The sequence below is a fragment of the Linepithema humile genome, chromosome 5, assembly GCF_040581485.1.
Source record: "Linepithema humile isolate Giens D197 chromosome 5, Lhum_UNIL_v1.0, whole genome shotgun sequence".
NCBI lineage: Eukaryota > Metazoa > Arthropoda > Insecta > Hymenoptera > Formicidae > Linepithema > Linepithema humile.
In genome coordinates this window covers 11,252,243-11,264,439 of record NC_090132.1, presented here as the reverse complement: position 1 = coordinate 11,264,439, position 12,197 = coordinate 11,252,243, and the positions used below count along the sequence as shown (strand labels likewise).

Sequence of the window (12,197 nt, the reverse complement as noted above, 5' to 3'; positions counted from 1 at the left end):
TTTCGGAATATGACAATTTTTATAATGATGAAAGTGATGAGTGTGATAATTTAAATAAAAAAAATTTCAAAAAATTACATATTATAAAATTACGCAACAATTATTTTAATATTTGTGAAGAAAAAGATTTTCAAAGAAGATTTGTAATATCAAAAAAAAGTTTTGAAATGTTATTACAAAAAATCGAAAATAAAATACAATATAATACTCTAATCGGTATAAATAATAATATTTATAAATACAAAACCAAGTAGTATAAAATAAATTTTCCAAAAAAGAAGTGTACACAATTACGTTTCTATGAACAATATTTTAATATCATTTTATGTGTTATTTCAGTAATGCTGCTATTCCACCAGTCATTCAATTATTGGTTGCACTCAGATTTTATGCAACTGGATGCTTTTTAATAACAGCTGCTGATTTTTGTGGAATTAGTGAAACAAGCGCTCACAAAATTATTCATAGAGTATCTCCTGAGATTGCTGCATTACGAAACGATTTTATAAAATTACCTCTTTTATCTGAGGAAATTCGAGAAAATGAACAAAAATTTTTCAAAGTAGCCAAATTTATTCGTGTTATTGGTTGTATGGATTGCACACATATTAAAGTGGAATCATTTGGTATGTAATACTTGAACTTATTCTTAGCTTACAAAATTATATATTTGTAATTAACAAATAATATATTTGTATTTTAGGAGGAGAAAATTGCGAATTATATCGCAATAGAAAAGGCTTTTTTTCTATAAATGTGCAAGTCATAATAAATGCCAAATTAGAAATAATTGATATTGTAGCACGTTGGCCAGGATCAACACATGATTCTACAATTTTTAATCATTCTAGAATTAAAACCTTATTTGATGCACATACATTTGGTGACAGTTTACTTCTTGCAGATTCTGGGTATCCAAATCTACCATATTTAATGACACCGTTGTTACATCCCACAACACCAGAAGAACATTTATATAATGAAGCTCAAATTCGAACACGTACAAGAATTGAAAGATGTTTTGGCATTTGGAAAAGAAGATTTGCTATTTTATCAATTGGAATGCGATGTCGCACAGTTGAAAATACATTTCCTATTATAATAGCAACAGCCGTTTTGCATAATATTGCCCAACAGGAACATAATTCAAACTTAATTAGTAATTCTGAACAATGTGATAATACTATTATACAAATACAAAATGCTGATTTAAATTCTAGAAATAATAATAATGAACGAGAAAAATTAATTTTAGAATATTTTAAAAGGTAATATTGAAATGAATTATATATATTATATATATATATATGAAATTATTACAAATAAGATATAATATGAAATTATGTATCTACAAATTTAATAATTGCAGGTTACTTTGAAGCATGTCAAAGAAACTTCAAAAAAACATTAAAGGCAACAATAATATATTTTATTAATTTTTTAAATATAAATAAATAAAAACAGATTATCAACTTAAAGAAAGAAATTGTTATTATTAATAACCTTTTACAAAAAATAATGACATTTTAGATGTATTTATAATAGTAATAACATTAAATACAATAAAAAATACAGCACCTTTATATTATTTTTTTAATATAATGCATTTGTCGTATTTAATAATCTGGTTTATCAAACTCTGATAATATAAACTAAAAATATGTTTTAAATAAGAAATTAAATAAATTCAACTTTTAAATTCAATGAACAAAACAAACATATTTCAGGTACAGAAGATTATCTCTTCAAAGAAACTTAATAGAAATAAAAAATTCAATCTTATCGAGTAAAATTCGAGTAAAAAAAAAACTAATCAATAAAAATATTGTAAACTATAAACTAAAAGTTTATTTTCATATTATTCTAAAGATATTACCTCTTGTTCCTCAATTTTTTGTTTTATCAGTTTTTCTTTTTCTATTAATATTTTTTCTTTTTCTATAGATAATTTTAATAATTCTACTTTTAATTTTTCTGTTTCTAATTTGTTCTTTAACGTTTCCATTTCGTACATTTCTTTTTCTTCTATATTAGCTTTTTTATTACATGCTATTTCAGTATTTTTTAGTTTTGAAATCTTATTGCACTGGCTGATTTCATCATGCTTCCTTTTTTTACCAATAGTACATGTTGATGTTGTTGGTATATCCTCTTCTTTATTTTGTAACGGAAAACTTATTTGTGATTTTAATTTCTTGCTATTCCAAATTGTCCAATCATTAATTTCTTTATTCTTTATTAAATGCTAAAAATTTTAAATGTTTTGTGTTAAATATTATATATTTATATTTTGTTAATAACTTTGTATTATTGAGTTATGAATTTACTGTAAATACTTCAGTTGAATTGCTTTCATCATTTGTATCTTGTAAAATATCATCAACTGTTATAATGTTTTCTTTATTATAAATGAAATCTGAATCATAGGGATTTAATAATCCATTTGTTGCTGTTTCCCCCATAATTTCTTTAGCTCGTTCATATAACATATTTTTTTCTAAATTAGACACACCTCCACCTACAAATTCGATAACAAAGTATAATACTTTTCTAATTTTAACATTAATATAATAATATAATACCATTAATTATATTAATATACATATCGTCCCTCTTATACCAAAATCATAAATGTGCAAATTTTCTTTAATCTCTTTGTGAAATTTATTTTATACTACTTGATAAGGTATTTACAAAGCTAGGAGCTTCAGAGGGATATTTTAAATATCCTAGGATATTTTAAATACTTAGTTCTGAAGCTTTGTAAATACAAAATCAAATAATACAAAATAAATGTTACAAAGAAAAATGAGATTAAAATTTGCACATTCGTGGTTTTGACATAAAAGGCACGATATAACATTTATACCTGTTTTATAAATTTCTCGCTTAAATGTAGCGCAATATTTTCTTGTTTCTTTTTTTATATTATCCCATAAATATTTTAAATTTTTTTCTGTTCGTTGTATCGTATTACGTGCATTAAATTCCTTTGTAACATTTGCCCACGTTTCATCTTTTTTTAAAATTATATTATTATTGCATTCTTTATTTTCTATTATGTGTCGATATAAAAAAATAATGTCTAATAAACTATTTTTATCACTAGTTGTGAAGTTTCTTGATCGTTGCATTGTTATCTATTTTTAATTGTTAATATATTTATATACTCTTTCACTTTTATATCACTTTCTTTTTATTGTGTATTTAACGTGCCGTCACCGTGCTAAAAGATTACAGGTTAGGATCAGTTAGAATCGATGACGTGTATTTTAGTTACAAGTTTCGAAGTTGGCTATTCTGAAAAGTTAACGGACGGTTAGGCTTAACCGACGTTGGAAAAAGTGGCCCTCAGTCTTCTCTCTGTTGTCAGCATGTGTGTTGCTACACTTCTGCACTTCAAGACGAGAAAAATTTTTTTTATAAAGAATACTATTATTTTGATATACACTATCTCTATTCGTCTCCACAACACGTTACATATACATTTTATGACCGATATTAATTATATCAATGTGATTAGTATCATCAAAGCTGCGAGCTGACAGGTCTGAGCGCCGCCATGTTGGAAAAGGACAGACATCTTTTAGAAAAAGAAAGAAAAGAAAAACGACGCTCTTATGCGGGAATCGACATTTCACGGGATGTAGAAAAGGACAACCATGTCGCATTTTGCTGCTTCTAGTTGACAAAGGAAAAACTTATATATTAGAGAAGGATGACGAACAGACGACGACGACGACGACGACGACGACGACGACGACGACGACGACGACGACGACGACGACGACGACGACGACGACGACGACGACGACGACGACGACGACGACGACGACGACGACGACGACGACGACGACGACGACGACGACGACGACGACGACGACGACGACGACGACGACGACGACGACGACGACGACGACGACGACGACGACGACGACGACGACGACGACGACGACGACGACGACGACGACGACGACGACGACGACGACGACGACGACGACGACGACGACGACGACGACGACGACGACGACGACGACGACGACGACGACGACGACGACGACGACGACGACGACGACGACGACGACGACGACGACGACGACGACGACGACGACGACGACGACGACGACGACGACGACGACGACGACGACGACGACGACGACGACGACGACGACGACGACGACGACGACGACGACGACGACGACGACGACGACGACGACGACGACGACGACGACGACGACGACGACGACGACGACGACGACGACGACGACGACGACGACGACGACGACGACGACGACGACGACGACGACGACGACGACGACGACGACGACGACGACGACGACGACGACGACGACGACGACGACGACGACGACGACGACGACGACGACGACGACGACGACGACGACGACGACGACGACGACGACGACGACGACGACGACGACGACGACGACGACGACGACGACGACGACGACGACGACGACGACGACGACGACGACGACGACGACGACGACGACGACGACGACGACGACGACGACGACGACGACGACGACGACGACGACGACGACGACGACGACGACGACGACGACGACGACGACGACGACGACGACGACGACGACGACGACGACGACGACGACGACGACGACGACGACGACGACGACGACGACGACGACGACGACGACGACGACGACGACGACGACGACGACGACGACGACGACGACGACGACGACGACGACGACGACGACGACGACGACGACGACGACGACGACGACGACGACGACGACGACGACGACGACGACGACGACGACGACGACGACGACGACGACGACGACGACGACGACGACGACGACGACGACGACGACGACGACGACGACGACGACGACGACGACGACGACGACGACGACGACGACGACGACGACGACGACGACGACGACGACGACGACGACGACGACGACGACGACGACGACGACGACGACGACGACGACGACGACGACGACGACGACGACGACGACGACGACGACGACGACGACGACGACGACGACGACGACGACGACGACGACGACGACGACGACGACGACGACGACGACGACGACGACGACGACGACGACGACGACGACGACGACGACGACGACGACGACGACGACGACGACGACGACGATATTATATGATATTAATGATTAAAAAATAATGTTATTTTGTTTTTTCACGAGTAAACATTAATAAATATATTTTAAAAATAAATATTGTGTTTTATCTTTATTTATCTTATAATCTTATTATAAATGTTATAATATGTATTGTTATATGTACGTAGTTGTACGTAAATTATATTTGTATATGTATGCATAATTATATATTGTTTGCTATTTTTATTTATATTATTTATATTATTTATTTTTATTTATATTATATTATATTATATTATTTATATTATCTGTACTTATTAAAAACTAAAATTAAAGTTTATTTTCAATTAGAAAAATGTAATTAACTTTAAAATTTAATATATAATTTCTACCATTATTGAACATAATAAACAATTAAAATAATTGAAAGGTAAAAGATTTTGAAATGTAAAAGTTAAATAAAACTAAAGAGAACAATATAAAATAAAACATATATTTATGTTTCTTGATAATTTTTAAATATTATATATCTATAATCAGTCTGTTTATTAAATTATTATAGTTTAATTCCTTTATTTAAAAAAAATATATATATATACGTTGACGCCGTTATTTGCCGCCGACGCCGCCGATAAATTATCATCCGCCGATTTCGCCGCCGCCGAAAGAAAAAATTGTCGGCGAATTCCCCGCCGCCTAACTATTTAGTATCGAACGCCACCGCCCAAGATCTATAGAGAGAAGGTTACCTCAGGCCAAGATCTATAGAGAGAAGGTTACCTCAGGCAAACCGGTTGTGGGCGAGGGACGATAAAGTAAGGGGGGAGCTAGAACAGCTTGTAGGCGAGAGGCGACGAAGGAAGGGGAGAGCATAATGATCTCATCGTCAAACAGTAGTTGTCTCTCTCGCACGCTTTAGTGTTTTCTCTCTCGCTCCTTTAATATAGAAATGCTTTGAGTTTTTATCGAAAAAATACTTTTATTTTGTAAAATATTGATAGCACTGGAAATTGCGTAATAAAAATTGAAAAGTAAATTAGAAAAGCGCTATAAATTACATATATTGCAAATTATAGCGCCAGATATTTAACGTTTATAATGTTAAATATCGCTGCAACAGATGCATTTGTAATACAAATTGCTTTGTACTTGTATTTAGACTGTAATATCAATGAAAATAAAATATAATTTGGGGATATACACAAAAAACATCATTTGTAAAGTAGTAAAATAAAAGAAAAAATAGTACATATTTAAAAATTATTTTTAAAATAATATTTACTGTTTATATGCATTATTTACAAAAGAAATACTATAAAAAAATTTATTTTTTATATTTAATTGTGAAAACCTCAAAAAATGTCAAGAAATTGTAACTAAAATTCATAAATGTAAGTACAACTCTAGGATAATATAAAAAGCATCATACACAAATTTATTATGATACAAACTTAAATAATGAAATTGTAATATATGTTTCAACATTGCAAATGTGAATATTTATATGATAAAATTTACAAAGTGTTAACAATTTTCAAATATTTGCTAATAAAATATTATTGAAATGTTTCTGTTGAAATCTTAAAATAATTTTTTAAAACAAATATGATGGGGTATATATTAGGGATCATTAAATATGCGGCAACATTGTGATTATAAAATTTTATAAGTATCTATAATAAAAATTTAGTATAATAAATATAATTTTAACGGTGCGAGTTTATCTGACTCAAGTGACTAGCGCGGATAAGCTCGCCGGTGCCAGGATTCGGAGGTACGGTTGGGTGAGACTCCAAATAACCAGTCAGTAATTATCAAAGTGACTAAATATATTCTGTTCTCAATTATTTACATATTTACAAAGAGGAAGTAAGCCATAGCTGCACAACGTAAGAGCGTGGAATAAGCGTCGCTAGTGGTTGTAGCGAAAAGAGCAGCGGTGCTGGTAATAATTAAAGTATAAGCGGTGCTGATGATTACAACAGATACGAGTTAAGCGGCGCTAGTAGTTACAAAAGAAAAGAGAAGCGGTGCTGCTACGAGCTAACAAATGAGCAGCGCTGGTAATAACTACAGAATAAGCGGTGCTGGTGATTACAACAGAAGCGAGTTAAGCGGCGCTAGTAGCTGGTAGTAACTAAAGAATAAGCGGTGCTGGTGATTACAACAGAAGCGAGTTGAGCGGCGCTGATAGGAAGAATAATGATTTGGGCGCGGATGCCCGAGACTCAAAGTTCGCTGTCGCGGACGACGCGTAAAGGGAGGGTCGGAACGGTGCGGGGCGAAGATCGGGACCAGGTGGTAGGGCCGGGTCAGAGAGCGCCCTGAGTCCGGCTCGGAGTGTCCGCTGCGTGCACACAGCAGACGGTGTTCGGAAGTGATGAATCAGAGTGCGCCCTGATTCCAATTCGGAGTGCTGGCTGCGAGCTCACAGCCAGCTAGGAAATGCCGGGTCAGAGTGCGCCCTGAGTCCAGCGAGGAACGTCTGCTGCGTGCTCACAGCAGACCGGGAATGGTCTCGATTGCTCGGAGTGACGGCCTTTTATACCACCGTGCCCCACTCGGTAGCCGGATCGGCGGCTCGATCTGCGTTGCGCGGTACGGCGGCTCGGGTGCGGCATGGTGCGCGGCCCGGTGCGTAATGTGCCTAGTAACACGCACGAAGTGTGTACTTTGTGCGTGTTACATAATAAGTATATAAGTATAATAATAAAATTTTTATAAGTATCTATAATAATAAAAATACATATATGTTGTATTAATCTGTTAATATAAAAATATTATTAATTAATTTAACGCAAATAAATTTTTTTATATTAACAGATTAATACAACATATATGTATTTTTATTATTATAGATACTTATAAAAATTTTATTATTATACTTATATACTTATTATATTTATTATACTAAATTTTTATTATAGATACTTATAAAATTTTATAATCACAATGTTGCCGCATATTTAATGATCCCTAATATATACCCCATCATATTTGTTTTAAAAAATTATTTTAAGATTTCGACAGAAACATTTCAATAATATTTTATTAGCAAATATTTGAAAATTGTTAACACTTTGTAAATTTTATCATATAAATATTCACATTTGCAATGTTGAAACATATATTACAATTTCATTATTTAAGTTTGTATCATAATAAATTTGTGTATGATGCTTTTTATATTATCCTAGAGTTGTACTTACATTTATGAATTTTAGTTACAATTTCTTGACATTTTTTGAGGTTTTCACAATTAAATATAAAAAATAAATTTCTTTATAGTATTTCTTTTGTAAATAATGCATATAAACAGTAAATATTATTTTTAAAATAATTTTTAAATATGTACTATTTTTTCTTTTATTTTACTACTTTACAAATGATGTTTTTTGTGTATATCCCCAAATTATATTTTATTTTCATTGATATTACAGTCTAAATACGAGTACAAAGCAATTTGTATTACAAATGCATCTGTTGCAGCGATATTTAACATTATAAACGTTAAATATCTAGCGCTATAATTTGCAATTTATGTAATTTATAGCGCCTCTCTAATTTACTTTTCAATTTTTATTACGCAATTTCCAGTGCTATCAATATTTTACAAAATAAAAGTATTTTTTCGATAAAAACTCAAAGTATTTCTATATTAAAGGAGCGAGAGAGAAAACACTAAAGCGTGCGAGAGAGACAACTACTGTTTAACGATGAGATCATCATTGCCCCTCTTGCCGCTCGCACCGCTCAGCTTTTGCCCCTCTTGCCGCTCGCCCCGCACAGCATTAGCCCCTCTTGCCCCTCGTCCCTCTTTGCGCATGAGGTAACCTTCTCTCTATAGATCTTGGCCGCCGCCAATATAAAATAAAACGGCTCACAGGTCTAGCCGTAACGATCAGTGCTGTTAGAAACGAGCGGCAGCATCACACAAATACAACCGAGAACTGATGACGTCACCCTATCCGTGTGAGCTTGACCCGGTCGACCAATAGAAGAGAACGCACGTTTCCCTTCCACCGAGCCGACGCAACAGACGATAAATGCTAAGAACTTCTTAGTAAGAAGTAAGTGTTTCTAAGGCAAGTGGCTGGAATATGAAAAATCCCGTGTTCGAGATTTGCTTCTCGCAACTTTCTTTTCTTTTTTCCGCATTTGTTTCTAACAGTGTAAATTATCAAATAATCTTTTTTTTTGCTCAAAAAATAATAGTTTATATTTATTAATAATATTCGCATATGTTAAAACTAACAATTTTTGAAATAATTTAGATTTGCTATTGTCAATAGAAAAATGAAGTTATTTTGCAATATTGCAACAAAGTGTAAATTTAACATATGCTATGTTCTGTGACGTGACGCTTTTCGAGCGCCGTCACAAGGGCGATAGCCCGGCCGAGGGAGCAAGGAGCCCTGGTGTTGCTCCTCGCGTGGAGAGAGCAACCCGCGAGACTCCACAATTTTTGCGCGTCGTTTGTATCGTAATTCCTGTTTTTGTACCGTAATACCGTTTTTGAATTGTAAGGCAAGACCCCGTGCGGGCGGCGTTGCGTGTTTTGTGCCTCAGGGCGAAGACAGCATCGCCAGGGAAGCCGGACACCGGGGGATCATCCGCAGGGGCCACGCGTTAGTGACCCCACGAAAAAGGTCAGGTACCGCGATTCCGTCGCCTCCGCCATCCAAGCCCTATCTAACTCCGCTTTGGTTTCAGCCACAAAGTCAAAAGCAACACAAAGACACGCAGCTGCGGACCTCGCCCGGCTGCAGACGGCTTCGAGGACCCCGAAGATGCTGCACCCGGAAGGACCGGAGTATGGCCCGGCCAGCCTAACCAGTCTCTTCCGGGAACATCGACTTACCGACACGTTATCAGCCGAAAGACTTGAGGAAACCACAGTGAGCGGAAGGGGGCGCCCTGGATGAACTGTGGGCGGTTCTCAGGGACCCCCCTTTTCGGAAAATCGGCAGGATACGCAGGAAGGCGACGCGAATCTGGAAGGACCTAGAGGCAGAGCCGAGAAGAGTCACTGTTCGGTGTGACACAAGTGCGCGAGGACGACATCAGGGACTCAGCCCGACGACACCGAAGACGCCAAGGACGTCCAATCGTTGTAAGCCGCCTCTCGGGTAGCCGTAGAGTTCCGTCCGGTGATGGCTGGTAGCGTGAGTTCGTTTAATATGTAGTGTCTCTCACATTAACCGTAGTGTTTGATATCGTGAGCGCTCAATTACGCTCAATTACCGCATGTCCAGCCGGCCCCGGATATCGCGTAACAGTCTCTCTGTCTTGTGGGAATTCAGCGCCGACAGTCTTTTCTCGTTGCCGTTTCGTTACCGTTCGTTTAGTTACCGTACCGTCCTGCCATTACCGTCTTTTAAAAGAAAAGAAAAACCGATTGCTACCGTTTTCTTGCGATACCGCTCCGTTACCGTTTGCCGCGTTATCACCGTACCGGAAGTACCGTGAATGTCTGCGGGCGGATTTTGATCCGGGAATGTTCTCCGCGAGATTGCGGTTACCGCCAAGTTCGCGTCTCGGCGAGAAACGGGAAAGCCCGCGAAAAATAGCCGTTCCGCGACATCTCAGTCCTGGCCGTTAGGCCCCCGTCGCTTAAAGTCTGTTTATTTGGCCTTCACCGGCCGTATCGAATGATCAGAGTATAAGTCCCGTGTTTACCGGATAGAGTCGGATCAGCGGCGAACTATCGGGATCGCCTCTCCGTGATTTCGCGTATTTGTCTAACTTTATTCTTGTTATCGAGTAATTGGGCGAACGGCGCTGCTACCGCATTGAACCGTCTCCGCCGTATCGGCTCAGGCCGAACGCTGCACCTCTTTACCCTTGTAAGCCAAATTATGGAAATACATTATTGTTAACTATTAAGTATTGAGTTGTCCTTGTGTTCGCCTCTCACTCCAGATATCTACGTTAAGTAAAAGAACTGCGCCCCTCTGCCATACTGAGCGGGGAGCGGCCGAGCAAATTTTGAGAACTATTAAAGCTACCGATACCGCGGTGCGATTATTCGCACCTGGCGCCCATTTCCGGTTACCGTTATCGCGTAAGTTACCTTGCTCCCGAACTGTGTGGAGTACCGCGAGTTACCGAATCGTGCAGTTATTGCCGATTTCGCGAGTTACCTTGCTCCCGACGAGCGTGGAGTACCGCGAGTTACCGAATTAAGCATCTGTTTCTGATACCGTAAGTTACCGAGTCGAGCAGTTATTGCCGATGCCTCGAGTACCGATTTCCATTGGGCGTGCTCCCTCGGATCTGGCGTGATTCCGAGGCTAGTTCACGTCGCAGTTCTTGCCACTCGCTTTATTTGTTTAGCCATGCTTGCTTTGAAATTTATGTCTATCGACTCGAAAGATTTTACATACCTGTAAAACTTTTAATTATTTCCCAACTTACAATTAGTCACTCGCGTCCTGATATTTTTCTCCCGTTCAATAATTTTCTATTCGTACATTCGGAGAATCCGAATAGTGAGATCAATAATGTACTTAATTTTCGTACACTCTAGTATCTCAATCTGAGATCGGTGTACATTTTAACGTCTCAAATGTAGACAAATTATTTCTATATAAAAAATAATTAAAATTTTCACACCAACAATCTATGATATATGCTCCATATGCCATATTATATTTTATTCCATTTTTAATCATTTATTTTAAACTACTGCATATTAGCAAGAGTTACTGTACTATGGAGATTAGTGGAGGAGACGGTAACATATATTATAAATTGTGACGTGACGCTTTTCGAGCGCCGTCACAAGGGCTATAGCCCGGCCGAGGGAGCAAAGAGTCCTGGTGTTGCTCCTCGCGTGGAGAGAGCAACCCGCGAGACTCCACAATTTGTACGCGTTGTTTGTATTGTCATTCCCGTTTTATGTCATTAATATCGTTTGTAAATTGTAAGGCGAGACCCCGTGCGGGCGGCGTTGCGTGTTTTGTGCCTCAGGGCGAAGATGCAGCATCGCCAGGAAGACCGGACGCCGGGGGATCATCGACGGGTGTCACGCGTCAGTGACCCCACAGCATAAGGTCAGGTACCGCGATCCCGTCG

General features: G+C 38.1%; 1 protein-coding gene and 1 long non-coding RNA gene across 3 annotated transcripts; one reads left to right on the top strand and one right to left on the bottom strand.

The window, feature by feature from the left end:
- Window positions 1–245: 245 nt before the first annotated feature.
- LOC136999865 (putative nuclease HARBI1) lies at window positions 246–1,272 on the top strand. Its single transcript, XM_067354665.1, has 2 exons — window positions 246–626; window positions 704–1,272. The coding sequence occupies exons 1-2, from the start codon at window positions 326–328 to the stop codon at window positions 1,270–1,272; spliced, it is 870 nt and encodes a 289-aa protein (XP_067210766.1). The 5' UTR covers window positions 246–325.
- A 691-nt stretch (window positions 1,273–1,963) lies between these two features.
- Window positions 1,964–3,341, bottom strand: LOC136999866 (uncharacterized). Of its 2 annotated transcripts, none has more exons than XR_010890137.1 (3): window positions 2,870–3,341; window positions 2,328–2,518; window positions 1,964–2,245 (listed from the first exon to the last, which is right to left on the bottom strand). It is a non-coding gene; the product is annotated as an uncharacterized lncRNA (long non-coding RNA). The 2 variants fall into 2 exon arrangements; XR_010890138.1 differs by having other exon boundaries at window positions 2,337–2,518.
- Between the last annotated feature and the right edge of the window lie 8,856 nt (window positions 3,342–12,197).

Bases quoted from the DNA above. Each gene is read 5' to 3' on its own strand.
- LOC136999865 (XM_067354665.1), top strand. From the start codon at position 326: ATGTGTTATTTCAGTAATGCTGCTATTCCACCAGTCATTCAATTATTG. The intron at 627-703 runs GTATGTAATACT...TTTGTATTTTAG, and splicing joins TATTAAAGTGGAATCATTTG to GAGGAGAAAATTGCGAATTA.